A 26,746-nucleotide genomic window follows, 5' to 3' on the forward strand; every position below is an offset into this window, starting at 1 on the left:
GTCACAACTTTCAAAATAAAACTTTCTCTAGAATAAATAAATTAAAATAAGAATATATCAAGTTACCAAGGACAAATCAATATGTTATTGATTACTTTGTTTATTTTAGTTAACATATTTTCACATTTAGAACTAATACAATGAAAGAAAATACAATTGAAAGGAAAAAATGTAGAAATGTAAGTGTGTTGCAGTCTATGTACAACAGTCAATACAAAAGTGACAAAATAACATGTAAAGGTCATAGGTGTTCAAATACATGTTTTTCCAGGTGGCTAAAATACTTTTGTGTGCCTCTCCCCCACTATCAGCAGGTCATTGCTTATCTTCCTGCTGGTACAGTACTCCTGTCTGTTTCTCCAAAATGCCACTAACTATGGCCAAGCACTTTAACCCTCCTGTTGTCTTCGGGTCAAATCTGACCGATTTACTACTTTCATCAATCATAACTTTTTTGTTTTAGATTCGGTTGAATTAAGGCTTTATGATATCCTTCACAGTAGACATTTGAACATATAAAATTGCTTACCACCACTTTCATTGAATTTTGGATGATTTAGTCAACTTTGTAACACCCATGGTGTTCCCAGTCAAAAATTACCACCATAAAGAAAAGGAATTAGTAACCATCCGGATCAGACACAAAAAACACCCACACATACTCTAGATGTGTTCCCCCCCCCCCCCCCCTTATGTGCCCAATCCCCTCATGTGAATCACACTTGAATCACACAAAAAAAAATCATACTAGTTTGTTTGAAGAGCTGATGATTCATTAAATCACCTCGGTTGGTGATTGGCTAATGGTTACACAAGCCAATAAATCGTTATGACATCATAAAGTATCCAAAATCTGATCAGCTCATTTTCAGACAGGTTTTTATATAAATGGATCAGGACAAAAAGAGAGAGAATCTTTTTTTCCTGAAACTGTCAGAATCTCGTCTCACAGAGGAGACATGTTGATGTAGAAAAGATGTGAAAACGTGGATTTTGCATAATAGGTGACACACACACACACACACACACACACACACACACACACACACACACACACACACACACACACACACACACACACACACACACACACACACACACACACACACACACACACACACACACACACACACACACACACCAATTTGACACATTTCCCGCTCTTATGTGCCCATCCCCCCACATGGATCACACCTGGCACACGCAATACATGTTCAATGTCTATTCTTTGTATATTTACTGCAGTTTTTCATGTGTACCAGTAGTCTGATACAATATGTACAGTTTGAAAGGGTGTTAAATGACATTTGTTGATGATTAATGGTTTTTGTGTTAATGTAATAGCAGTTAAAACAGGACCGCTAACATCAAAGTACAGGGGGGGAAACAAAGACAATAGGAGGGTTTTAAACAACCACATAACAAAATTACGTAAAAAGTACCCCTTTAATGTAGCTTTGCAGTGCCTTATTAGGACCAATAGAGGGCAGGGAAGGCTAATTAATGATCCAACAAGCATTGACGTACTGTCACTTCTGGTAACACCATTTTAAATTTAACAAGTTTATCGACGGAAGTGGATAAAACATATTTACTAATTATAACAATTTGTTAAACATGTATCCATAACTAAAATAAAACATAAATACTTACTACCGGTAATACTTTTCAGAATAAAACAAAAAGCTGTGATTCTAAAACATCACATAATATGACTTCTGTTAAATAAATGAATAATAAGAAAAGATGAGTAAATGTAAACGGATATGACTTAAGATGTTAATAAAAGATAATAGAGGGACCTCTGTGATAAAACAACTAGGTATTTGAATACATATTTACACATTTTAAATACATCAATAACCAGCCATAACTGATCCAATCATAATGCACAAAAGGATTACTCACAGACAGACTGACAGTGGACGGAAGCATGTACTCAAGGCAATGGCAGTGGCTGAATTTGTACAAATTAAAAATGTTACTGCAAAATTTTAAATTCTTGGCCATTCAAAAATATATAAGAAAGAGTGGCTTTTTATGATCTGTGATATTTATTGCACTAAAACATAATGTGGTAACTCTGCAACAGAACATTATCTCACATCCCGATAGACAAATCATTTGGGATGTTTGCCCTTGCACTTTTCAAGCATAAGTTATTTTCTAATAATACATTAATGCTTTCATTGGATCCATTTTCTTTGATTGTTCACAAAAAGAATAAATGTTTTTGAAAAAAGTCATTCAGTTTGCGATCAACAAAACTTAAAGGTGCATTTATTAACATATGTTGCTTAGTATTTTTTATTAGACCAACGGAAGCTGTTTACCAATTTGCTTTTCTTTAAAGTCATATTTGACATAAAAGGCCCTTGATTTAAGACTCAAGTGACAAAACACACATTTACCCCATTACCGTCAAAATGCTTAAAAAAAGATTACGTTTAGATTTAGTTAGGGCTGTACCGAATGCCATCTTTAAAAAAAATGTGAAGCTTCTATTGAGGTTTTAAATATATTGTCACATATTTTTATTACATCGTCACCCTGAAAAGCAAGGACAATTTAATGTTTTTGTTAGAAATTGCATTTAGTTGAATAACATATAATTGTATGAATAAAACAGGTTAATATTGGTACCACCATTGGTGTGCAGCAAGTAGGAAAGCAAAAAAAGGTTTGGACCAAAGTCAAAATGTTGATCTTCCAACACAAACAAATATGGATTGAAGCAGATTATTTGGTTGGATAAAAATGTGTTATATAAAATGTTTGGAGTCAGAAGCAGTGCAATGCAGCCACTACTGGAATCAATTATACAAAAAGTATAATAAAACCAATCTTTATATGCAACCTTGAACACATACCAGCTTTAAAGTAAATGAAAAGACATAAAAAAAATTAAAAAAAACCTTTGCAGCATTCAAATGTTAATTTAATATTTGAATGTAGCATTTTAGTTTTTAACTGCTCAGTACAGCCCTGTATTTGATCTATGTGAGCAGTTTAATAGAGTTGTATATGTTTAATGACTAATATTACGTAAAGACGAAAATATGACTTTTCAAAAAATAAATAAAACCTTTTTTTTTTCTGTCAAAGCCACACAATAAACATTTATGATGGCTTTTCAAATCGAAAACAGTGAAATGAATGTTTGTGCTCAGTAGGGATATCTAAACATTTGACTGTTTTTTCTCATATAGTGCATACTCCATAAGACAGCTACTCTGGCATCGTCAGGCAGTATTAGATAAGATACATGTCACATTCATTCTAACAAATGTAATGGATATTGATAGGGATGTCACAAGAACAGATACATAGGTACCAAGTTGATGCAAGCATTTTGATCGTATGAAAGTACAGAAATTAGGGTACTGTTGAAAGAGGTGTTCATTAAATCACTAGCACTCATTTTGGAAGAACGATTAGTTCATGTTTGCTGTTAGCAGCCGGTTTAGTGGAAGGGCCATAGAGTTTCACTCTGAAGCGTTCAAAATGAATAAATCAACGAAGGTAAATCAAATCGTTGTCATGATGTGTTCAAAAAAGGTCTTTTAAAATGTTGTTTTTGCCAGCTCTGTTGTGATTGGTCAACCGTATAGAGATGAGTCAATGTGTCAAATTTCCCGCCCCTTAGTATATAACAATAACACATACAATACAATTAAACATTAGGTATCAAGAATTGCGGAATTTCATTGGTATGGTTATCCACTACTAAATATCTGGCATCGTGACATCCCTAGAAACTGCAGTATTATTTTGTATTCACTCATTTCAGTTCAGGTGTTGAAGCTAAAGCTAGGAGTTAGATATTCGGTGAAGAAACACACACTTCAGTCCAGTTTGTTAAGTAGAAGATGTAATAAAATAAGTATTTTCTTAGGTAAAGAAACCGCCTGAACAGAATTCTCCTTTCACAAACAGAAAGAAGGATTCTCCTGTGCTTTCAGAACTCGTGTCTGTGATACTGGTCCGGATCGTAGTATTTGGTGACCACCACTCTGTTGGCAAACTTGCGGCCGGTGAGGGCTTGCATGGCTTTCTGACCGTCTGCAGCAGAAACATACTCCACAAAGATCTGGAGGGAAAACAAATGAGATAAGTAACTAAATAAGAGAGGAAATAAGCATTTAAATAATGATGCATTGGTCTGAATCTGTGAGAAAACCAGGCCCTATTCATTCAGAAAAAAAACATATAAATAAATAAAAGGGAAATAAATGTTGCATTATGAAATATAATTTCCAATAAAATATATAAATGTAGTCCTTGTTGTTTTGAAAATATGCATGTTTGTAATATTTGTTTTTATTAAACTATTAATTTATATTATATTTTGTATTATTCTTTAGGTTTTATTTATTGCCCCCTTCATCGACTTTGCATATAAACAGCGATATTAATACATTTAAAAGAGATCTATTCTTTAATGTATTTATTTATTTAATTAATATTAAACCCAATATTCAAAACCCCTTTAACAGAGCTCTGATGCATTAGGTTCAAATTACAAACATATGGATAATGGAAGCCTCAGAAACCATTTTATATAATTGTTTCCAGTTTGAAAATGAAAAGCAAGGCAGTGAGTGGTCAGATTGAAGGAGATAACCTACACTGTGCTTTGCCAGAGCAGAACGAGGAAGGCAGAAATCGAAGTGCTGGCTTTGTAAGAAAAATGTAACAGGTATGATAATAACTGGTATAAAGTCTAAACTAGTACCTTCCCACAGCCGGGGACCTCCACCCCATCCACGGGTCGGGGGATCTCGATGGAGCGCACGCTGCCGTACTTGCAGCATTCTTCTCGGATGTCCTCCAGGATCTCCTCGTAGTCCTCGTCGTCCACCAGCTCCTCGGGCATCACCATGTTGAGAAGGCACAGCACCTCCGTGGGCAGGCCAGAGTTCTGCAGCCTCTGCAGGCCGGGGACCTGCAGCGTCACCGGGGTCTCGATGATGGAAGTCTGGAGGAGTCGCACACATCAGGGAACACTTCAGTCTCCATTCTCTGACTTAAAGCAAATATATTAGAATATATTTCCCATAAAGCCTGCTGCTTCCTGCCATGCACTCCCTGCTTGTTTATGTATTCATGTTGATCTTGTTTGTTTACCATGTATACTTTAGTGCACATGTGTCAAACTGAAGGCCCGGGGGACAAATCAGGCCCTTGGTGGATTTAATTTCGGCCCGCAGGATAATTTGTAATTACTATTAGATCTGGCCCGCCTGTATATTGCACGCACACCTTCACTCAATCCTAAGGGTTTCCTCAGCTCAAAGCCTGAGCCCAAACATTGATGAGATGCCAAGATGAGATGCCAAGTATCTGGCTTGAACTAGCATCACAGAGCAGCACACTGAGTTTACATGGATGTTTCCTTTTGCACTTTTTTTCTTGAGACAACAGGGCATGTTTGGTTTGTTCTTTGAGGGAAATAGTTTTATTGAAGCTGTTGTTGGCCTGTGGAAAAATGTAATCATAAGAAATGACTCCGGAAAAGTTGCAGATAGAGCCATAAGAAATGAATGCAACTGATTATTTAATGTTTCATGTTCAAAAACAATAGGCAATCATTTAAGCTTTGTTAGTTCCAGGTTTAATATGTGCAATAAGTTCATTTCAATAAGTTTTGCAATAAACATTGAATTAGTCCGGCCCTCGACTAGTACCGATTTTTATTTTTTATTTTGGCCCACTGTGTATTTCAGTTTGACACCCCTGCTTTAGTGGTTCCCAACCGGGGGAAAGTCAACCCCTAGGGGTACTTGAGGAGATTGCAGGGGGTACGTAGAAATATTAGTGATTGCAATATATTTCAAAACTAAAAAAGTGAGTCTGAATATAATTTTTTTCTCACTGACAATAGGTGTACATATCGTGTAGTTTAAATGCATTTGTATTAAGGGTGAGGTATACAATTCATTTTCAAGGGCTGGGAACCACTTACTTAATGCCAACATAATATATTTGTCACAGCAGGAAAAATAAGGGTACAAATAATTAAATTTAGCTGCTAATTTACAGTCCATATATTTTACTAAGCGCCGGATTTATAACCATACAAAAATACGTACCTAATCTCCATCAGGGCCTTAAAGAAGTAAAAGAGTTTCATTGACTCACAGTATTTGCGTTTTTAGCACCCACACTCGCTCTTTGGACCATCAGCTTTTTGTCGCCCAGTTGCATCCCATTGAGCCCAGCTACTGCCTGACAGAGAAAACACACACGTTAAAGTAAAAAACGACACAGTATATAATCCGACACATAGAAGACTATAATTACCTGATCTGTAGCGCTGATATCGACATATTCGCAAAAGGCGTAACCCTTAGATAGCGAGGTGGCGCTGTCCTTCACCAGATTAAACGCTTTGAGAGGCCCGAACGACGTCAGGAGCTCCTTCACCTGCAAACAGCCAAGAGCGCAGGACGACTGATATTACAAAGAGAACATGCAGGAAGTGATCCATTTGATACCTAAAAGCATCACATCACAATCCAATAGATAAAGTGATTACTGCAAATGATATGTATGCAGTTAAGTAGACTTTACACTGCATTCAAATGTTCATTTCTTTTGGGATTTTAAAGGTTTAGGATCCACATTAGCGTTAGCAATATTATTCCTGGGGTCCAAACATGTAGTCAAACACACACATACAGTATACACACTATAGTCACATGAACACAGAAAACAAAAACAGCTCGTAGACTGAATTGACCAAAAAGGTATGAATCCCTCACGAAATAATACATCACAGAAAATGGTGCGAAGTAAACCAAAAGTGATCTTAATTAGATTGAGTTGAAATCGTTGAAATGCATTTAACCAGCTACTGTACAGGCACAACGGTTGGACGCAAATAATGTGGGAACAGGATAACATTTATCTAATATTAAAATTAGTTTTTCTCCCGAGAAATGTTGGAAGGTAACAGAAAAATGATTTTATTTAGATTAAAAAAGTATTAATTTTTCCAGTTTCAGGCAAATAAATCACAACATTTAGTTAATATGCAAATTACCGGTATATAAAATAAGCTGTAATAAATTAATATTCAAAGTAATTTTTTCCACAAAATGGTGCAAAGTAAATAAAAAAAGAACTTTGTTATTCATTAGAACATAACACTTGGAAAATGTTTTTTCTTACCTTTATATTAAACGCTGAATAAACCCCCCTCCCCATACAAAACTAATGATTAACCCCCACGAAACGCGCTCCAAATGCATGATGGGAGACAGGAAGTAGCCTGCTGGCAGGGAGTGTATCCTGTGGGGACCAGGATGTCTTTACTTGCCTTGTGTTACATGTTGGCATGGCAGCAGTAGATGAGAACTACTGAACAAATTATGAGCGCAGACTTAACGATCTTACAGGCCCCTAGCTGGGGACAAAGTGGGGGAACAAAAATGAAAGAGCTGTGAGTATCAATGCAGTGGCAAGAGACTGCAAGAGTTAGATCAAAAATAGAAGTCAAGAATATACATCGGTCACATGACAGCTAGTTAGAGTTAGAGAGACATCATTCAATTCACTGTGGAAATGGAAATCATCTGCACAGCTGAGAGCAAAGATGGAGCTGTGGAAACCTTCAGAGTATTAGTAGTTATGAGAACATTTGTACTTTCACTTTTTATACTGTCAAAGGAAAAGTTCAACTAGATTTTTCAAAAGGATGACATTGCACATTTCTGTTCAAGCGACCTGTTTTTAAATCTGCCTTTTCTCCACCTTACATTCCAATACTGCAATATTTTATTTATTTGGAGTATTTCGTTATCTTCCGGCAGCGCTTAACGGTGGGTTTTTGAAGAACCAGTAAATATGGTGTACCTTGCTACTGTATGAACAGGGGCTTTACATTCATTGCTGATTTATTGAACACAAAAAACACTTTTCTTTGCTATCAATCGATTACTTATTTAGAAGAGCCATCACAGTTTGCTAACTTCAGCAATAAGGAAATATTCACAGTTGGTAAGATACTAAAATTAATTATCAAAATAATTCAAGAAAAAAGGTGGACTTTTCCTTTGACAATATGGACTCAAGGCCAATATTGAGGCCAAATGCAGAAATAAATATAAATATCAGTTTATCAGCCTTTTGTGTAAATATACTGGACTTTGCTTACCTTTCTTTAACCAGTGTGCTTAACATGAGAAAGGTATAAGCAGTTTACTTTGTCACAAAAAGCCATCTTAAATGCTAGTATTCATGTAATAAATGACACAAGTTGATTATTGTGATATCATAGTTTAATGTTGGTATTAATTATCTTGAGAATTGGTCCATTGTTAATACTTCTACAACACAAATACAATCCATTTAATATGAACCTACTTATGATTTATTATGATGATTTTTAGGGATTCTTTTCTGGGGTCACGTTCTGTTTCTGGCTTTTTTTCTCTACCATAACAACGTTTTGGGTTCTTGATTTAATAAGGAAATGTATGACATATTTTGTGCATGTTTATAGTGTGACAAAGAAAAGCCTCCGCAAGTGTGAGAATAAGGAAACATGATTGTGCCTGTTCAATCTGTTCCCAGGGAAATACCTGGTCATCATTAAGGTAGTTGGGCAGGCCTCCTATAAACAGTTTGTGGGGAGAATCAGGTACGACTGTGGAGACAACGCCTGCAGAGAACAAAACAACAACAAAATACATTTCATATTTCAGAAAACATTTTTTAAATGGGCCCTATTGCTGCAGCACCCCTTTTCACCCTCTGTCTGAAACCAGAGCCCAGTCTGCTCTGATTGGTGAGTTGGTTGGCTCTGTTGTGATTGGTCAACCGCTTGGAGATGTCCTTACCCTTATGGTACATTCACAACAGACTCAAAGCTACCATTCGCAATGCGTTCTCTCACAAATGAATGATAAACCGATGAGCTGACATTACTTAATGTTACCATGGTAACAAACCTGGGACGTGGAAAGCCGGCTGCTCTGAGATTCCGGGCAGAGGCCGGTAGTCGTGAGGTCTTCTGATCTTCAGTGATTGACCCTGAAAAATGATTCCATCGAAGGCCATCGCCTGTGTCGTCTCATCTACAGACCGAAACTGTAAAAGGAAAATCATTTGATACTGGCACATCTGGCACATTTTATTTTATTTACTTTTCTTATGATCACATCATGTGATGATTATTTATTTATTTTATTCACAAAAATAACATTACAGTTATGTTTATTTGTGTGGAGAATGTTTAATATGCGTCTTGTTTTTTAAACGGTTATTTTGTCTGTATTTCTTGTACATTCATATTTTTAAATAAGTTTTACAAACCGGAATTTTCCTTTTACATTGATACAATGGTGGTAAACAATTTAGTAATTTATTAATCATAATTTTTTTTTCCCTCACAACTTTTTATTGTTGTTGTTTTTTTTTTCCCTCACAAAAGGGAATTATACAGATACAAATTATATAAACAATATTATAGACAATACAAAAAGAAAAAGAAAAGACAAAGAAAGAAAAAAAAATAGGGAATCCCTTTCCCATGCGGGAATGTTTCAAATGTTTTACTTACAATGACCTATATGCCATAGATGGGCAACATGTACCTCTAGGAAAGCGAAGTTTTTGTCCTGATTGATCTGCACAGCCAGGACCGGGTTGCTCGGGGCTTGTGAGAGGCCGGCGAGTCTCATCTGAGCGTTAAAGAACTCGGCCATGGACTCCTGGGGAGGAAGAGAACAAACAGCATGGCTGCAAACAACATGAACATATCAGTGTTTGGTGTAAAAAGCACATACGAATCAGGAAGTCAAAGAAACAGTAGACACTTTACCTCAGTTACTCCAAAGGGAATGTTTCCTACATAGAGGCGTCTGGCCTGTCTGGTCATCTGGCTGCCGACGATGGGCACTTGCGTCGGAGCTGAAGCCAAGCCGCCGCTGGTGGAGGTCGCCAGCAGAGCGATGGTTGGTATCTGCCCGGCCGCTGAGGGATGGAGTGAGAAACTTCAGCTAAAAAACTCTTAACTTCTGCAAAGTCTCCTCCGTCTTTCAGAGAAAACTGCAAATAAATTAAAGTGTTTGGGGTTTCAACCAGTGTTTCAAACTATTTACTTGCTGGTCTCTACTTTAAATAAAAGGGTTATTATTTTATTTTTTTCGACCCCAGAAAACCCCTGCAGAATCCTAAATTATGTTTTGTTGAATAATAATGGATATAAATAATATCAAATGAAAGCAAAATCTCTAAATACATTTAAATACTAAAGATAACAGAGCTTGTTAAAAAAAATTGTTACGGATTTTTTTTCAAGACAAATTATGGTCCCAGCACATCACATTTTTTAGGACACATCGTATTAATGAAAAACACTTAAATCCCCCAAATAAGAATTTTAATATGAATGTATGCGTACACAACCATCTTAATGTGGAAGAAATCTAAATAGATGTTCTAATTTTTTGTATTTTAAAATTGGCCTGTTGAAAATCCTTTTACTGTGCATCATTGATCCATTTGCAATAATATTACTATATGAATATTAGATGTGAATATAAAGAGTGTCAGTATAATGAGATTATAAGAATTTATACCGAAAAATGCATTGATAGTGCAACATGAAAAAAGTTGGAATTAATGGTTTTAGTCACTCATGTTTCGATTCTTTGTTTAACTTTTCGTCATTTGTGTTGTACTTGCTATGCACCCCTGGATATGAAGACAACTATCGCTGGATTACTTTGATACTGAAGAAAACTGAAAAACAGAGGTTCTCTGGCAGGTTGTGAACAGAATACCTTTTTTCTTTTACTTCAATCATATTGACTTATTTAAACACTACGGTAGGTTATGTGCAGGAGCATTTACATCCCTTGGAAGTGTATGTCACACTGATATAAACTCAAAATATGGATTATCAATACTTTTTTATAAGTGACAGACACATTATTAATATTTTTTTATAAGTGACAGACACATTGGATTAACCTTCAGCCGCGTTTTTTTCGTTGTAATGCCATTGAACAGAACTTTTGATCAGAATAACAGCTAAGGTGAGCATATTTCCGTGTTTTGCTACCTAAAGCTACGTCGTGTGTTGTCTGTATTTGCTTCCCCTGTCACAAGTTCTGATCGCTCAGTGATGATACTTATACTTCTAGAATCTGTGGAATCTCAGGATGTTAGCTAAGCTGGTTTGTGCAGATCCGATAAGTATATAGATCGATTTATACCTAGAGTTCTGTGCTAAGTGCGTTAGCATGTTTTCGCTCAGGGCTCATTTAGACTCTTCTTGTGAGACTTGTGTTTTGTTTCGGTACAAATGGTTCATATCATCAGTTAGCTGAGTTTCTTCCCGTTAGGATGGTATGATTTATATTTTTAAATATTAAGAAGCCCTGAGACACAGTGTCGTGAGAAAAAAAAAAAAAGCCCCGCCGGCCGTTAAACTGTTTCAAGAATTGTGATAATTATAACCCCTTTTGGAAGCAGAATTAGCCACGTTCAGGTCTGGATAAAGGCTGTAAAATATTATTACTACCTGAAGTTATAGGTCTGAAAACATTTTTTTTAAATAATATGATAAGTACCTTGCATAGCTTTATATTGCATTGGTGTGATGTGTTCAAAGCCAGGAGGAGGCACATCCCAATATTTGCAGGTCCTTTTCTTCCTGGTTCTCCAGGGGGAGTGGCTGCAGAGACACGGAAACATAACGTTTAATGTTCACACAGAGAGGTGTGTGTTTAAGTAAACACGAGTGAGAGTGAATGGACAAGCTTAAATAAAAGTATGATTATCACACTATAAACAATTTCTTTGAGAAATAAAAGTACTGCATTTAAAATGTAAGTAGAAGTATTTAAGTATTATCAGGGATAATAAGAGAGAAGATGTCCCAGATTGTTTCTGTTGAACTATTATATAAGATATCAAGAGATTATTATGCAGGTCAGGTCAGGTCAGGTTTACAAAGAGTCCAAAGAAACACTCATAGAGCCGATGAAAGGGAGTCAGAGGCGGTGTGTTCAGTATGGAACTCCACACTTTATTTCAAGACAAGGTAAGTACATCTCCTCGTTGCTACTGTCAAGCTAGCATGAACACCACAACACGGTACCCTCACTAACAGGTCCGTGTTGCAACACACAATATACCCAACGGTGAATTATGTCCGATAACGTGTCACCACAAACTCAAAATATGTGTTGTTCCAAACCTCAATGCTACTAATACATAAAAATAACTAAGAAGGAAAAAAAGCAAATCCTCACATTTTTGAGAAGCTGGATTAACTACAGGTTTTTTGCTGCTAATTATTTATTTTTGTAAAAAATGTATCAACTCATCGCTTCAAATGCCTTTTTTTTGCAAACATTTGTAAAGTAATCTGTTACCTGAGCTTTTGGATACATTCTGAAGACAAAAGTATTTCCCTCTGATATTCGTGTAAAGGAGTAAAGGCATAAAGTGGCATAAGGTACAGGTACCTAAATCTCGTACTAGACGTGCCAGAGAGTAGGAATACTCCATTACAAGTGAAAGTCCTGAGTTCAAAATGTTACTCAATTCAAAGTACAAGTATTAGCAGTGGCTCAGTCAGTAGGGGCTTGAACTGTGAGCCGTAGGGTCGCCGGTTGAAGTCCCCAACCAGACCTAAATATGGAGTGTGGACTGCTACTTGGAGAGGTCCCAGTTCACCTCCTGGGCCCTTGAGCAAGGCACTGGACACCCCCACCCCCCTCACTCCAATTGCTCCCCGGGCGCTGTACAATAGCTGCCCACTGCTCCTAGTACTAGACTCCTGGTACTAGGATGGGTTAAAAGCAGAGAAAAATATTTCACTGTGTGTGCTGTGTGCTCTACATGTGTGACCATTAAAGAGGGTTTCATCCCTCCCAATTCTATTCTATTCTATCAAAATACAGTATTTATCATGCAAATTGTCCCATTTCAGAGTCATAGATGTGATATGTTTTGATTATTAATATTGATGCATTAAAGTCTTTCAAATCTGGAAAGTAACTAAAAGTATTAAGTTAATGTTGTGGAGTCAAAGTACGCGATTTACCTCTTAATTGCAGTGGACTAGAATTACAAAGTAGCACTAAATGGAAATACTCAAGTAAATGTACTTAGTTACTGCCCATTTCTGCTAAACTAAAGTATAGTATAGTATATATAAACTCAAGTATAGTGAAGGCTTTTACAATGTAAAGCTGGGGTGTCCAAACTACGGCCCGCGGACCATTTTAAATCGTCCCTCGGCAAATAAAAAAAGTATAATAGAATATGGCCCACAAATGAAACTTGTGCTTGTATTATACTGTACTTGTTCATGTAAGACCACTTTTAAAATAAATGCAGTCAATTAAAGTTGGAAACATTTTCTAACATATTGTAGTTGAAAATACAGCTTGAAATACACCCTTCCTATTTCTTCTTATCATAATCAATCTGAGACTTCTGTTTTAAGGGATGAGCTGCCAACACTCACAAGCATCATCTACCTACATTTGATTGATTTTGCTTACTTACAGTATAACTGAACTTATGAGGCAATATACCTCTAGTGAGTGGCCCAGACATTCGTATATGTTTCTGTATGTGGCCCTTGGTGAAAAACGTTAGGACACCCCTGCTGTAAAGCATTCACTCAGGTACTACACACTGTAAAGTTCACAGCTCGTTAGTGTTTCTGCAGCTTCCTCCTGACCTGTGCTTCTTGTGGTCCCGGGATGAGCTCCGGCGGTCGCGGCTCTTTCGCTCTCGGCTGCGGCTCCTCTTCTCTCGGCTGCGGCTCCTCTTCTCTCGGCTGTGGCTCCCTCTGTCTTTGCTCCAGCTGCGGTGCTTGTCAGCTCGGCCGGTAGATTCACTGTGACTCCTCTTTTTGTGCCTTTCTCTTTCTCTCTCTGTGCAGCAGCAAGAAATCATTATTATACATCTGGTAATACACTTGATAATACTGCATGTAGAAGAGCTGAGAAAATCAATTGATTCAACCACTGACAGAAAAATAATAGGCAAAAACTGTGATAATCCTTCTCTGGAGACGTATTAGGGCCACTGATGTTTAAACACATTATAATTACAGAGCCAGGGATGGAGGTACAATTCAGATAAATAATGGTTTTGTAACTTAATTATTTTAACTAAAGAGAGTTTTTTCACACAAATGTAAAACATAACAATCATTAAAAGGGAATATTCAATATGTATATGTTTTTTCCAGTAATCTGTATTTCATTTGAATGTTTCTTCCAATTTTTTGCAAATGTACATATTTATAACCTCAGAGAATATCCAAGTTAATTTTCAGAGAAAACATTCTTTTTTTTCGAATATTGTCCCCCTCCAACCACTCTTTGATTATTATTTGTTTAACCTACAATATATGGTATGTTGTATGCTGTGTTATCATTTTGCTTCTCACTCGCAAAAAACGGTCAAATCTTGAAGTTACCATGAGGTCAACAATAAGAATAATTCAACTGTAATTTGGGAAAAGGAAGTCCCTTCATTTTTGTTATTATTTTACTTGTAGGACATTAAATTACATATTGTCATCGTGTGCACATGACATTTAATAATAATATTCCTTCACCTTTAAGGGTATTGAATACTTATTGAACGCTCTATCAGGGGTGTCAAACTCAAGGCCCGGGGGCCAAATCCGGTCCGCGACTTGATTTGATGTGGCCCCGCAAGAGCTTGCAAAGAATATAATACCTTTGTTATACGGTTACATGCCACTTTACAGAAGCAGGTTGTCCATAAACTACATGTCCCACAATGCATCTCGTTTTGTGACATGCGCACTGAAGAGACTTACAATTGTTTGCCCCGGACTTCTGCTTTCAGAAGTAGTTAATTAATAAGTTATTATCCTATCCAATAGTAATCCAAATATATATAAAATAATGCATTATATTACATTATTGCCTCTGAATTGGATAAGAATAAACAATATATTTATATAGTTACAACCGGCACTTTGAGTGCAACCTTTATGCGAATGTGGCCCGCATTGAGATGTAGTTTGACACCCCTGCTCTACATCGTGGTATTGCTACTAATATTAAAGGAAAACACATGCTTGTTTTTTTGTGATTGTGACCACGAATATTATTTTGGATAGGCTATATCAAAAATAATTTCTTTAGAGAATCGTAACAATTAATAATGGTTTCAGAATAGAAAAGTACAACAAAATAGTTAAGAAAAAGTTAACGTATTTTAATTCTACAAGTACCTTTCTTTACAGGAGGGGATAGTAATTTAAAAGTTGAAATAATGTGATGGAGTTTCGCTTGTATATGTCAGGTAAGTTCTCAGCGGAACCAGAATGCCTTCAGTGATGTAAGTCAATTTACCAAAGGCTCTATAGTGGCTTAAGGATGGGGATGAGATAACTGGCATCTTGAAGCTACATGTTAATTATGTTAACATAAATTAGCCGAGTCATGTTGTGGGGAAAGTACACTCTAAAGTTGCTGTCAGCTCGGGTCATTCATTCATTTACGGGGGCTAACGTTTTTGCACTATGCTAGCTTGTGGACCAAATTGGGGCACAGTTAGTTCTTACCCTGTCGATTTTCGCTGAGCTGTTTCTCAAATTCTTCGAAATCCGACATTGTACCGGTTGTCACGGTGTATAAGTATATATTGCAGGCCTGTCACTGTCTGAGGGGGAAGATTAACCAACCAGCCCGCTGAGTGTCAGTGCAGAAAAAGCACTCAAATATCCCACGTGTCAAAACAGAGCTAGTGTATATAAACTACATCCGGTTACAACCTTCAAAATAAAATGTATTCTTTGACTCATTTGATCCATACTTGTTCATTGGTATACAAAAATCCAATAGCATTTTACAATAAAAAAGCAGGTATTTAGCAAACAAAAATAATAATAAATGAGAAAAAATACATACAAAATACTACAAATAATATTTATATTAAGAGGAGATCATTCATAAATACAAATAGTTGATTTTTTACCAGCCACATATTATCGTACTTTAATTAATAACCCTGTCAAGAATAGAATTGAATACAAACACACAAGATACTACTATACTGCACATCCATGCTTGTCAGGTTAGTCTTTAAAAAAGGATAATCACAAACATTATGTATTCCTCTTTATTTGAAAGTACAGATTGTGTTGTTAACAAGTACAGTACACTTTTATTTCAGATTCCCAACAATTATTTGTATTATAAGCATTTTAATAAGATTTGTTTTCTATATAGTTTTTTTCCTATCATATTTTGAAATATTTAATACTGTTATATGATATATGTTTTTGTCAAAAATAATCTTTGCCTCATTTTGCATTTTCTGTAGTGACACAAGTCAAAATATAAATAAAATGGACTTTATATACATAAAACCTTAGAATGCAAGAACAGTACCTGAAAATGTTCCCAATGGAAACCCCTCTCTTACCCTGCAGAACCCCCTGCCACTCTCATGTCACTTTACACATACCATGTCGACAACACACGTGGAAAATAACTGACTCAGCTGTGCTGCTATTAAAAGAGCTCAAATCCCAAAGTATTGCTGTGGCAGCCTGCAGACTGTCATGTTGGAGAAGCTGTGTGAGTGAGCTGCAGAGATATACAACCCAGAAGACCTACAGAAGCCTGAGAAGCAGTAAGTGTTGGCAGATAATTAATTTCTTCTTGAAGGATCAAGGTCAGCTACACGACCAGCTTACGTTTATCTATCTGAGCTAATTGCCAACACACATTTTCTACTGGTTTGATCTTGGATTTGATTCTGCACAGCTGTTGCAACACAAAGTCTTCCATTTCCTTATTTTCTGGTTAGTTTGTAATTGTGTTAACGTATCTCTGCCGTGGAATAATGTGAATACAACTCAATGGCATTTTGCCTTTGTGTGAGATACAGTATCTATTTCTAGCACAGTTTATATTTAGACCAGCAGCCGGTGCTTGGAAGGGTAAACCTAAACCAAAATTCCCTGTTGGACAAATCTGGAACGTGTGAGTGCCCGTCTTTATGATCTGATGACAATTAATTGGCCTCGTCAAGGAGTTTCTAACAGATTACACTTGATGTCAAGATATAAAGATTCAATTTCTAAAATAATCTGTAATCTAAACAGAAGTCCCCAAAACCTTGTCGACGCATAAGGTTGTTTTGCGTCGCTTTGTGGTCATTTTGTGTCTTTTTATTGGCCATGTTGTTTTTCTTTGTGGTTATTTTGTTGCTTTTTTGTTGTTGTTTGGTTTGTCTTTCTGGACAGTTTGTGTAATTTGTTGGCCTTGTAGTCATTTTGTGTTTGTGGTTTTGATTGTTTTGTAGTAATTTCTATCTTTTGAAGTTAGTTTTTGTGGCCCTTTGTAGTCATTTAGTTTTTCATTTTTGTATCTTCATGTTTGGTTTGTGTTTGTTCGTCTCAAATGTTAATGGACTTTAAACTGGCACATCAGACAGAGGCTTTGATTACATTACATGTCACTTGTACTTACATACTCAATACTGTGGACAATCCCCACTGGAGCAATTTGGGGTGAAGTGTCTTGCCCAGGGACACAACGACATGCTGACTTCAGTGGGGTTTGAACCTGTTACCCCCTGATCCGAACACCAACACACAACCCACTGCACCACACGCCTCCTTTTGATCTTTGGAAAAAGTCAGTAAAAAGTAGAATTTTAAAATTCAAAACAAATACTTGAATCCTGCTTTCTCCACCTGCCCCCACACAAATTACTTTTTCAGTTTTAACATTTGGAATTGTAATTGTACCTTATGAAGCACTTAATGCCTGTAGATTGCAAATGTTTAGAAATTAAATAGTTTGTGTTTGCAAATCCAGTAGGCTTTTGCTTTCATGATTAATGTAAGATCGTGGTTTAAAACTGTCTTCTCTGTTTTTATTGCAGAGTTCTAAGAGTAGTTACATTTAAAAATGGTTGTAACAGGTGAGATGGAGTCCAATGTTATGGAGCCGGAGAGCTTTTGGGTAGGACACGCTCCTTTTTATCATGTAAATCATGTTCATTAGATCCTTCACGGTTGCTGACGCTCCATCCCATCTCATCTGCATCATCAGAAAAGCCATTTCACTTCTTAAAAGTATGACAAAAACCCAAAACATGCTTTAACAACGAAAGCTTATTCTAACTTTCCACCGGAAAGCAAATAAGCGGAATTCCCAGAGTGTCAAACTCATTCAATGTTATGTGCTAGCAATGATAAAGATATATGCGTTCTTGTTTTATTGAAGTTCTGCATATTAAATATGAAATAAAACGTTTTCCAGCAATTCCTCCAGGAGATGGACCCGGTGTGGACCACCACTGTCCTACTGGTGCCATGTGTGGTGGTGCTGACAGCTGGGTTGTTCTATCTCTACAGCACGGTCGTGGGTCTATTGTCCAAAACATCTGTACGCAATAAAGTGGTGGTCATAACCGACGCCTTATCTGGGCTTGGAAAAGGTAACATGCGTCGTTTGTATTAAAGATTTGTTTGAATTCGTCTTTTTTTGCGAGACTCTAAAGTCTTGGAGTCTCATGTATTGCTAAAGAGAAGTTTGAGATTTGGAGATATTTTGTATCCATAACATATCTTCTTTCAGACTAGTTGAACAAAAAAAACATTTAGGAGATTATTTTAATAACTTTTTTTGTGTCCTAAAATCACACAATTATTAGATAATGCCTAATTTGCATATTCACCTGTATTGTGTACACAATGTATGACTTTCACAATACAGTATCTTTAAGGCTGTTTTCTCAAAATGAGTTTTCTCCACTTCACTAGCATTTGAATAAACCAACCTTTCCAGTGATATTTTTATCCATATTATGAAGGTTTTTACCAAAGGCCTTGTTTATTAATCAGAGACCCTAATTGTCATAAAACTAAAAAGGGTCTGAAATGCATTTTTATGGTTGTTTTCAGAATTGTTTTGATATATCCAGGGATTATAAGATATATCTAAAACCCCCTCTGTAAAAACCTTTGACTGTAATTTGTCAACAAAATGTTCAATGGTCAGATTCCTTTTCTGAAAATGAATGGAAATGTAGCACATCATTTAGAAGGTAATGCGTCATTTGCATACCTAAACTTGATATTTAATATACCCCTGTTATATTTTGGACCTACTCTTACAACACATGTTCTTAGATTGTTCATGTTTGCACCACCATACACCAAAACAAATTCATTTTATATTGTCATATTTGATCCAATATGCTCCTTTAGATATCTTTTTACTTATTTTTCCTTATACTGTAGCTTTGTGAAGCACCTTGAGATGACGTTTGTCTTTAAAGGGTGCTATATAAATCAAATGTATTATTATTATTATTATTATTATTATTATTATTTATTATTATGTGTAAACGTGCCTGGCAGTAAACTTGATTCTGATACCTCTAATATTAACTTAATGTAAGTCATAAACTTTTGAAATGTCATAGTGATATCTATGTTAAATGTGTTACCCTGTTCACCTGTAGTGTCTCTGCTCTATCAATGCAGAATGTGCAGATGTGTTTCATAAAGGCGGAGCGAGGCTCATCCTCTGTGGGAAGAGCTGGGAGAAACTGGAAGAGCTTGAAGATGATTTGGCAAATGCCTCAGACCCAACTTTGGTAAGTACTAAAACAGACACTTTTTATATGAAATAAGTCATACTATGCTCATTTACAGGTTCATATGTGTATTGTATTCATCTACTGGGACCTGTCTACATGCTTTAATGTTCAAAAAGGTCTTTGTTTTTCTCATACTGCCTGGTTTCACCATCTGAAACCAGAGCCCAGTCTGGCTAGCTTGCCGGCTCGGTTGTGATTGGTCCACTGCTTAGAGAAGTCCCGCCCCTTATCCTATCATGTACAATGTGTTGGAGAGCTAGCTTAGCTAATAGAAGCACAAGTGTTATGTACTGATGTCATTATGTTATGGAAGTAAACAAATAGGGCCACTTTAACTCTTGTGTTGATTGTTTTGTTTGTAACTGGAACTGCAGTTTGAAATAGCAAAAATCTGGTATAAGCCCCTTTCTTCTCTTTCTTGTAAGGTTATGAATGGTCTTTGTTTTAATGAAGACATAAAGTAAGCATACATTTAGTTGAGTAGAAGTGTAAAGTACCAAAAAAGGGATCAAGTAAAGTCCGTGTTCATCTCTGTTTCTCAGACGTTTCCATCCAAACTGGTGCTGCTGGACTTTGGAGACATGGACAGCCTGCCGGACGTGATCGCAGAGATCCTGGAGTGTTACGGCTGCCTGGACATCGTCATCCTGAACAGCAGCTTGAAGGTGAAGGCGCCAGCACAGAGCGTGTCTTTGGAGATGGACAAGCTGCTGATGGACAACAACTACTTCGGACCGGCCACGCTCGCCAAAGGTAGAAGATGGAGACACAATTAGTATGTTAAAGTATGACATAGTGTGTTGTTGTAAAGGCTGGGCAGGAATTCATACAGCACTGGTCAAGTAGTGTGTATCAGCAGAAAAAGTGTTCAGACCTTTTACATTAGTGAAAGTACCAATAGCGGAGAAGTACTCTGTCACCAGTTAAAGTAAAGCTTTTAAATCTAACTAAAGGTACACATGTATAACCATGAAACTACTGTACACCTAAACTACTAAAAAAGCTCATGCCGAATGAGCAATTACAAAAATAATATTGTATATTTTGATATTATAATGTACAATATAATATTGATTCCTTAATGTGTTTTATTTGTATTCTTTATTTGCTGATAGCTTGTGAATTTGCCCTTTTTTTGGATTTTATATTTTATTATCCTATAGGCCTATACTAAATGTTAACTTTATTTTAGTCAAGGGATTTAACAAGATTATTGAATATTAACAGTTTTTCTTAGCTAAGCCCCCATTTTGACTGCACTTTTGCTTCTTGTTGTTCACAGTGTTGACATATTTGTGTTGCAGGTTTGCTGCCCTCGATGATCTGCAGGAGGACGGGTCACCTGCTGCTGGTCAACAGCATCCAGGGGAAGCTGGCCATGCCTTTCCGCACGGCATGTGAGTTCAGAGCGTTATGAAGGGAAATACTTTTCTTCAATTATTATACTTAGTGCTACTGCACAGAAAGCACTGCTCACCATTAGTCTACCATTATATTATAACTCACTCAACCCGGTCAATAAACATAGTAGCAGCATGAAATGTGTGGTCTTAATTTAGACCCAATGAAATATAATAATACAAAAAGTGAAATAAGGCATTAGTTATTTGACATATCCATAAAAACAAAAACAAGCAATAGACCTGTTAGGGAAATAAATGAAACCCTGTCATTTTGACCCATTAGCAAATACAGAGTTTTCAGTATATGGTAGAAATTTCGAGTTAATCTCACTATCAAAAGGCTTTTTCCATTTCCATTTTCAGTCTGTGAGAGAACTCCCATGCTAGGAGTGAAAATTGAATATTTTTATTGTATTTATTCAGTTTATTTACGTCAAATGTATGCTTGTAAGTGGTAAAGGAAAATGCTATTTTAACATTTCATATTTAATTAAGTCTGGCAAATGCTTTCATAATTATGGAAATATAATGTTCTCCTTGTTTTTGCTTGAATTATTGTATTAGTACTTAAAAATGAGTAAAAACTAAAAATGGCTGTGGGTTTAAAGATCTTTCCCTTTGTGATTTTGACCAGACTCAGCCTCTAAACATGCCGTCCAGGCCTTCTTTGACAGCCTGAGATCTGAGGTGGAGGAGTATGGCATCTCCGTCAGCACCATCAACCACACCTTCATTTCTGCATCGATCGAAGAGGCAGAGACACCCTCCAAATCCATCTGCTCATGTGAGGAAAATCAGAGGGAAAAAGCCATTATTTGTAATGATATATTGAACAGAAAATATTTCTTTCAAAATGTAAAATATTAGACCAATCTTGCATTTAAGTAAATGTACTTTGCTTTTTGGGGATTTCCCTTTCCGGTAGTGTTTTGTATAGGTTTTAGTGCATGTAAATGGTCTGCAAAGGCTACAATCCCAAAGTTTCCTCCAGAGGGAGCTTCTCCTCCCCTGCCTGAAATACCATTGGACTCCTTTGTTTACTTCTGTAACATAGTGACATAACTATACGCAAAACTTGCGCTTCTATTAGCCAACACATTGTTCTTGATAGGCTAAGGGGCGTGACATCTCTAAGCGGTTGACAAAGCCGGCCAGCTAACCAATCAGAGCAGACTGGGCTCTGGTTTCAGACAGGGGCGGACTGGGACTACAAATCAGCCCGGCCCAACTCGATACCGCTAGTCAATTGTCAACCAATGGCCAGTCCGCCCCTGGTTTCAGACAGAGGTTGAAAAGAGGTGCTGCAGCACAGGCAGTATGAGAAAAATAAAGAGCTTTTTGAACATTAAAGCATGGAGACATGTCACAGTAGAGCCACCAAAAATAAATATGAATCTAAAAAAGAGCATAATATGGCCCCCTTAATTGAATTCCACCACCTGTATACAACAAAAATGTACAAATAAAGATTTGTAGTTAAATGTAAACTGTAGTTAAGTTACTTATGGTGAGACTATGTATTATTAAGTATGGGTGCTGCAATATACTGGTAATTTCAATAATGTATTATTTGATATTTTTGCAGTGTTGTACAGTAAGAAGCCTCTGGGCGTCACTCCAGAAGAGGCAGTGACTGAGATCGTGAAGACACTGAGCAACAAGAGGAAAGAGGTCCTGATCGCTCCCTCGCTCCCAAAGATGGCTGTCTACGCGAGGTCCTTCTTCCCCAACGTGTTCTTCGCCGTGATGGCTGCAGGAGTGAAGCACGCCGAGGCCTCTGAGAACATGTAGAGCTGTAGCAGAGAAGAAAATATGACATGAGATTTACCGCTGAAGGTGTAACAAACCGGTGGAAACGGGAGTCATGTTTTAACAATGGCAGTCCCACATTTAACCATGCAGAAAAACAAAAAATAATCAAAAACATTTTTTCCCCCCATAAATAAATATTTTCAGCTACAATTAAGATTTGGCTTCATTGACGATAGCATCTAAACCATGCTAGTGTGTATTGACAGACATTTTATTTTAAAATTGTAAAATGAAAATAGAACAGGCTGCAATCCAAAAGACACTTACTGAATTTGACGTTGAATTACCAGTTTTTCCATGAAAAAATAATTGTCTTCCAGTAAAACTTACCACACTTAGTATGTTCTAACTACATTTAAATAATGTATCAACACTGTCAACCTAATTATTCAAATGACTGACATTTACAAATAAAGTTTTGTCTCATGTTATCTTTTATTTTCCTTCCTGGTTTTGTCCAATTATCTTTATCTTTTTATGATGTTATATTTTTATGTCATCAGATTATGTACTCAATTTACATTATCATACATCATTAAAAAAATACAATATTATCGTATTAAAACCGTTCAGAATGGGAATTACAAGTTGTGGTTTTAACAAAGATAGATTGGTGCAGTCACTGAGACGTGCTATGGTTTTGAGCTGGATAAAAAGGAGGTTCTAGCGATCCGGTTGATGCCGAAAATGACTTGTGAATTTGTTGGAAGCGAGAGTTGAATTTTTAATGGTTAGCCGGAGTTTTGATTTGAGTTTTGGTGTGGGGAACTAAAGCAATGATAAGCATTTCAGATTTATCACAGTTGAGTTTGAGGAAGTTGGATTGCATCCACGGATTAATTTATGTAAGGCAGTTGATGAGACGGGAGAGGGTTAAATGGAAAAAGCTTAAGAGGCCATGGTGGCGTATGATATTGCCAAGGTCTATCTAGGAGGTAGAGAATGAAGAGGAGAGGATCAAGCACCCAACCCTGAGGGATGCCTTGGGAGGGAAGGAGAGGTGATGCTGAGGGACGATTCAAGACCAGAGAGAAGAATGGTGTGGTTGAAAGCTGCAGTAAGCTTCTGCAGGATAAGGATGCTGTGGTGTCCAGAAAATTGGAGAGTAGCATGTTGTCGGTGACTCTGAGGAGGGCTGTTTCTGTGCTGTATTGTGAATGGGAACAAGATTGGAAAATGGTTTGGACAGGTCGTTGTAGTTGGTTGATAGTTTTGACAGAAAGGGGAGATGGGCCAGAAGTTATCCATGATATCAGGGTTAAGTCATGAGTTTACTATGTGTATTATTTCACTGTAAAAAAAAAAAATCACTATAATTTACATTTTAATATGAGTAGTATTGTCATGGTGGAACATTTAAATCAAAAAGTAAATTATAAGAAATGTATCTGTACTTGTCTTTGTGGATTTAAAATACAAATTAAAGTATGTTGTGTAAACCCTTGTCATGTTGTTCTCTAATTGTTTTTATTTCATTTTTGATTGGAAATTATTTGAAATTTATTTTTCAGTTTATTGCGAAGTTAAGCAAAGTTTTCCCCTGACAAACCTTAATAAACTTTAGAAATCAAAGAATATATTTAAAAAAATAATTCTACCAAATGTAGGGTTTTGCTTGTGATATTTTTTCTAAAAGATTATCATTTTTAATCTTAGAGAATATCCAAGTTTTTTTGTCCACAAATGTAGGACTTTAATATTGGAAGTTTAAAATTGTGTTTTACTATCATCCATCCTTTTTAAAGAAGTATTATTAGTATTACTAGTATGATTGTTATATATTGTTGTATAGATTATGTAAATAAATAAAACAATTAAACACATTAACGTTAATAAAACAATATATATGTAATTGCATTTTAATAACCTCTGTTTGTTTTGTAAAGTGGAGATCAAAGAAAGGTTATGGATAAGTGAATCATTATCTTTTTCTAGCATGTGGCGCCCCCTTGTGGTCTTTCTTTACAACAACCACTATTACATGCTGCTTAGTTATTATACGTGTCTTTTTAGTGTAGGCTATGAATGGCATTTAAAATCTTCTCCAGACTCAACTCGTTAAACCTCCAAATGAAGGGTCCAGAAACTGCCTTCAGGGCGTTAAGCTCCGGCTGCAGTTTATCGGTGGAGCACGACCGACAGAACCGGCGCTTCACCGTCACCCCGGGCAGCGGGGCAGGTAAGCATATACCCGAGCATGAAGCTCCTCAGCCCGGGGAAATACTGTAAGAGAGCCCGGCGTCTACTCGCGGCCTACTAGAACACATACATCTATGCGATTGATTAGTTCACCGTTAGATTAAACTTGTATTTCTTTAAAGATAATGAGTTCAATTTTCCATTTATATTAACAGTTTCGTTTTTGTCAGACAATAACACCAAGCGAAACATAATCTAAAAACAAGGGAATTTACTGTAACTTTGTTAATGGTAAACGTTTCGCAGCCGATATGTACGATTTGTAATTGTTATGATGTGCTTCTATCCACCTAACAGTTCGGCATATATATCATTAGCAAAGGTGACACATTTCCGCATATTGTTGGCTAGTAATTAACAGTAGAAGCGCTGAAGCCGTCTAGAAGGGCACACTTAAAAGTAGCTATTTGTGGAGGGAGTTTTATGGAAGACAATTTACGCCAATGTGATTAAAAGACGAGCCTGTACATCTTTATAATGAAACTGAGACTAGTTTCCCCACAATAATAAAACCTGTGTTTTAAATGACACATTTCTTGCCTAAATAATTACTTCACTATCTCAAAATAAAAATAAACTTCCCAAAAATGATCACATAGTGTCCCAAGAAAATGAATTAGTTGTTCGAAAATAACGAGACCCTTTCACCAAATATTCATGTGTTTTCTTATTTAGGCTTACATCATTTTTTTCATTCAAGTTTTCATACTATTTTTTTTTTTCTGGCAAAATTGGTCATGGACGTCTATCAAATGGTCAAGCAAAAGGCTTTTTTTGGACTCATAGAATTTCACTTTCACCTGATGTCCCTCACCCAATTAGAATTCAAGAAAATATGAGCTAAATCAATACATTCTATAGTAAAAGTAAATAAGTAAACAGTTGGATTCACATGTTTAATTCTCTTTTTAAGGGTCCTTTTTCTGATCCGAGTCATTTTAACTAAACACTGAGTCTTTCTCCTCCTGTTTCCCCAGGCGGCCATGCAGAGTGTGCAGTGCTGCACTACAAATTCACTGGAGAGAAGGAAGTGGACTTAATGTCAACGTATGTTCCAGAGACATTTAGGTGCCAAGGTGTTGCTGCATTGCTGTCACAGGTAACTTAAGCTTCATGCAGGCATGTGCAGGGTCTACAAAGCTGTATTTAATATATTGAATACTTCTTTTACAGGCTGCCATGGACTTCCTGGTTGAAGAAAACCTCAAGGCTCACGTCTCCTGCTGGTATATAAAGAAATACATCGAGGATCACCCGATGAAAACTTATAAAGAACTTGTGATCCCTTGACTGCAGCCAGATTGCCAGTGATGCTATCTCAAATTATCTTTAACCAAAATCAGTCAAAAATAATCTGAATAGATATTTCAAGTTGTAAATTGTTGTTCGACAACCTGAATTATGTAAATTGTTTTTTCATACCAGAAAGCACTTTTTAATATGTTGTCATCTTTAATTAGTTAATTCATAGTTTCTCACTAAGTATTCATATTTATTAATTATTTAATATTTGGACAAATAAATGCAAATGTTAGCCAGGCATAACGTTTGATTTTTTAAATAATTTCTGCAAAAATAATTAACACTTTGTGTCTCTGATGCAGAACAATGGGTGCTGAATATCATTTTAAAAATGCTTGTAATGTAGTTGTCACTCTTCAGTAAAATTCTGCTAAGATTTAGCAACAACTCTTAAA

At 36.5% G+C, this 26,746-nt stretch overlaps 3 protein-coding genes across 5 annotated transcripts; 2 read left to right on the forward strand and 1 right to left on the reverse strand.

Moving 5' to 3' along the window:
- Positions 1-2,263: 2,263 nt before the first annotated feature.
- LOC307015521 (splicing factor U2AF 65 kDa subunit-like) lies at positions 2,264-15,736 on the reverse strand. The gene is given in 14 exon segments (XM_079644187.1): positions 2,264-4,090; positions 4,736-4,978; positions 6,142-6,228; positions 6,304-6,426; positions 7,318-7,340; positions 7,343-7,384; positions 7,387-7,408; positions 8,586-8,665; positions 8,955-9,093; positions 9,600-9,716; positions 9,827-9,978; positions 11,583-11,686; positions 13,709-13,904; positions 15,578-15,736. Coding segments are annotated over 14 exon segments (1,509 nt in total). The 5' UTR covers positions 15,627-15,736; the 3' UTR covers positions 2,264-3,958.
- A 753-nt stretch (positions 15,737-16,489) lies between these two features.
- LOC307015515 (dehydrogenase/reductase SDR family member 7C-B-like) lies at positions 16,490-23,281 on the forward strand. Of its 3 annotated transcripts, none has more exons than XM_079644179.1 (8): positions 16,582-16,650; positions 17,911-17,990; positions 18,291-18,468; positions 19,544-19,632; positions 20,178-20,388; positions 20,940-21,032; positions 21,673-21,822; positions 22,624-23,281. In XM_079644179.1, exons 2-8 carry the CDS (start codon positions 17,937-17,939, stop codon positions 22,827-22,829), a joined length of 981 nt encoding a protein of 326 aa, XP_079500305.1. In that variant the 5' UTR covers positions 16,582-16,650; positions 17,911-17,936; the 3' UTR covers positions 22,830-23,281. The 3 variants fall into 3 exon arrangements, with proteins under 3 accessions (XP_079500306.1, XP_079500305.1, XP_079500304.1); XM_079644178.1 differs by having other exon boundaries at positions 16,588-16,650; positions 19,520-19,632; XM_079644180.1 differs by lacking the exon at positions 17,911-17,990 and having other exon boundaries at positions 16,490-16,650; positions 19,520-19,632.
- Positions 23,282-24,804: 1,523 nt separating this feature from the next.
- Positions 24,805-26,738, forward strand: LOC307015520 (protein NATD1-like). The gene is made up of 3 exons (XM_079644186.1): positions 24,805-25,029; positions 26,027-26,148; positions 26,223-26,738. Exons 1-3 carry the CDS (start codon positions 24,876-24,878, stop codon positions 26,337-26,339), a joined length of 393 nt encoding a protein of 130 aa, XP_079500312.1. The 5' UTR covers positions 24,805-24,875; the 3' UTR covers positions 26,340-26,738.
- Positions 26,739-26,746: the final 8 nt, after the last annotated feature.

This window comes from Notothenia rossii (genome assembly GCF_949606895.1).
Source record: "Notothenia rossii genome assembly, chromosome: 8".
NCBI lineage: Eukaryota > Metazoa > Chordata > Actinopteri > Perciformes > Nototheniidae > Notothenia > Notothenia rossii.

Excerpts from the sequence above, each read along its gene's own strand:
- LOC307015515 (XM_079644178.1), top strand. The coding sequence starts at position 17,937 with ATGGTTGTAACAGGTGAGATGGAGTCCAATGTTATGGAGCCGGAGAGC. Across the intron at positions 17,991-18,290 it reads TGGAGCCGGAGAGCTTTTGG|CAATTCCTCCAGGAGATGGA; the intron begins GTAGGACACGCT and ends AACGTTTTCCAG. Across the intron at positions 19,633-20,177 it reads ATGCCTCAGACCCAACTTTG|ACGTTTCCATCCAAACTGGT; the intron begins GTAAGTACTAAA and ends TCTGTTTCTCAG.
- LOC307015520 (XM_079644186.1), top strand. The coding sequence starts at position 24,876 with ATGGCATTTAAAATCTTCTCCAGACTCAACTCGTTAAACCTCCAAATG. Across the intron at positions 25,030-26,026 it reads CACCCCGGGCAGCGGGGCAG|GCGGCCATGCAGAGTGTGCA; the intron begins GTAAGCATATAC and ends CTGTTTCCCCAG. Across the intron at positions 26,149-26,222 it reads TTGCTGCATTGCTGTCACAG|GCTGCCATGGACTTCCTGGT; the intron begins GTAACTTAAGCT and ends CTTCTTTTACAG.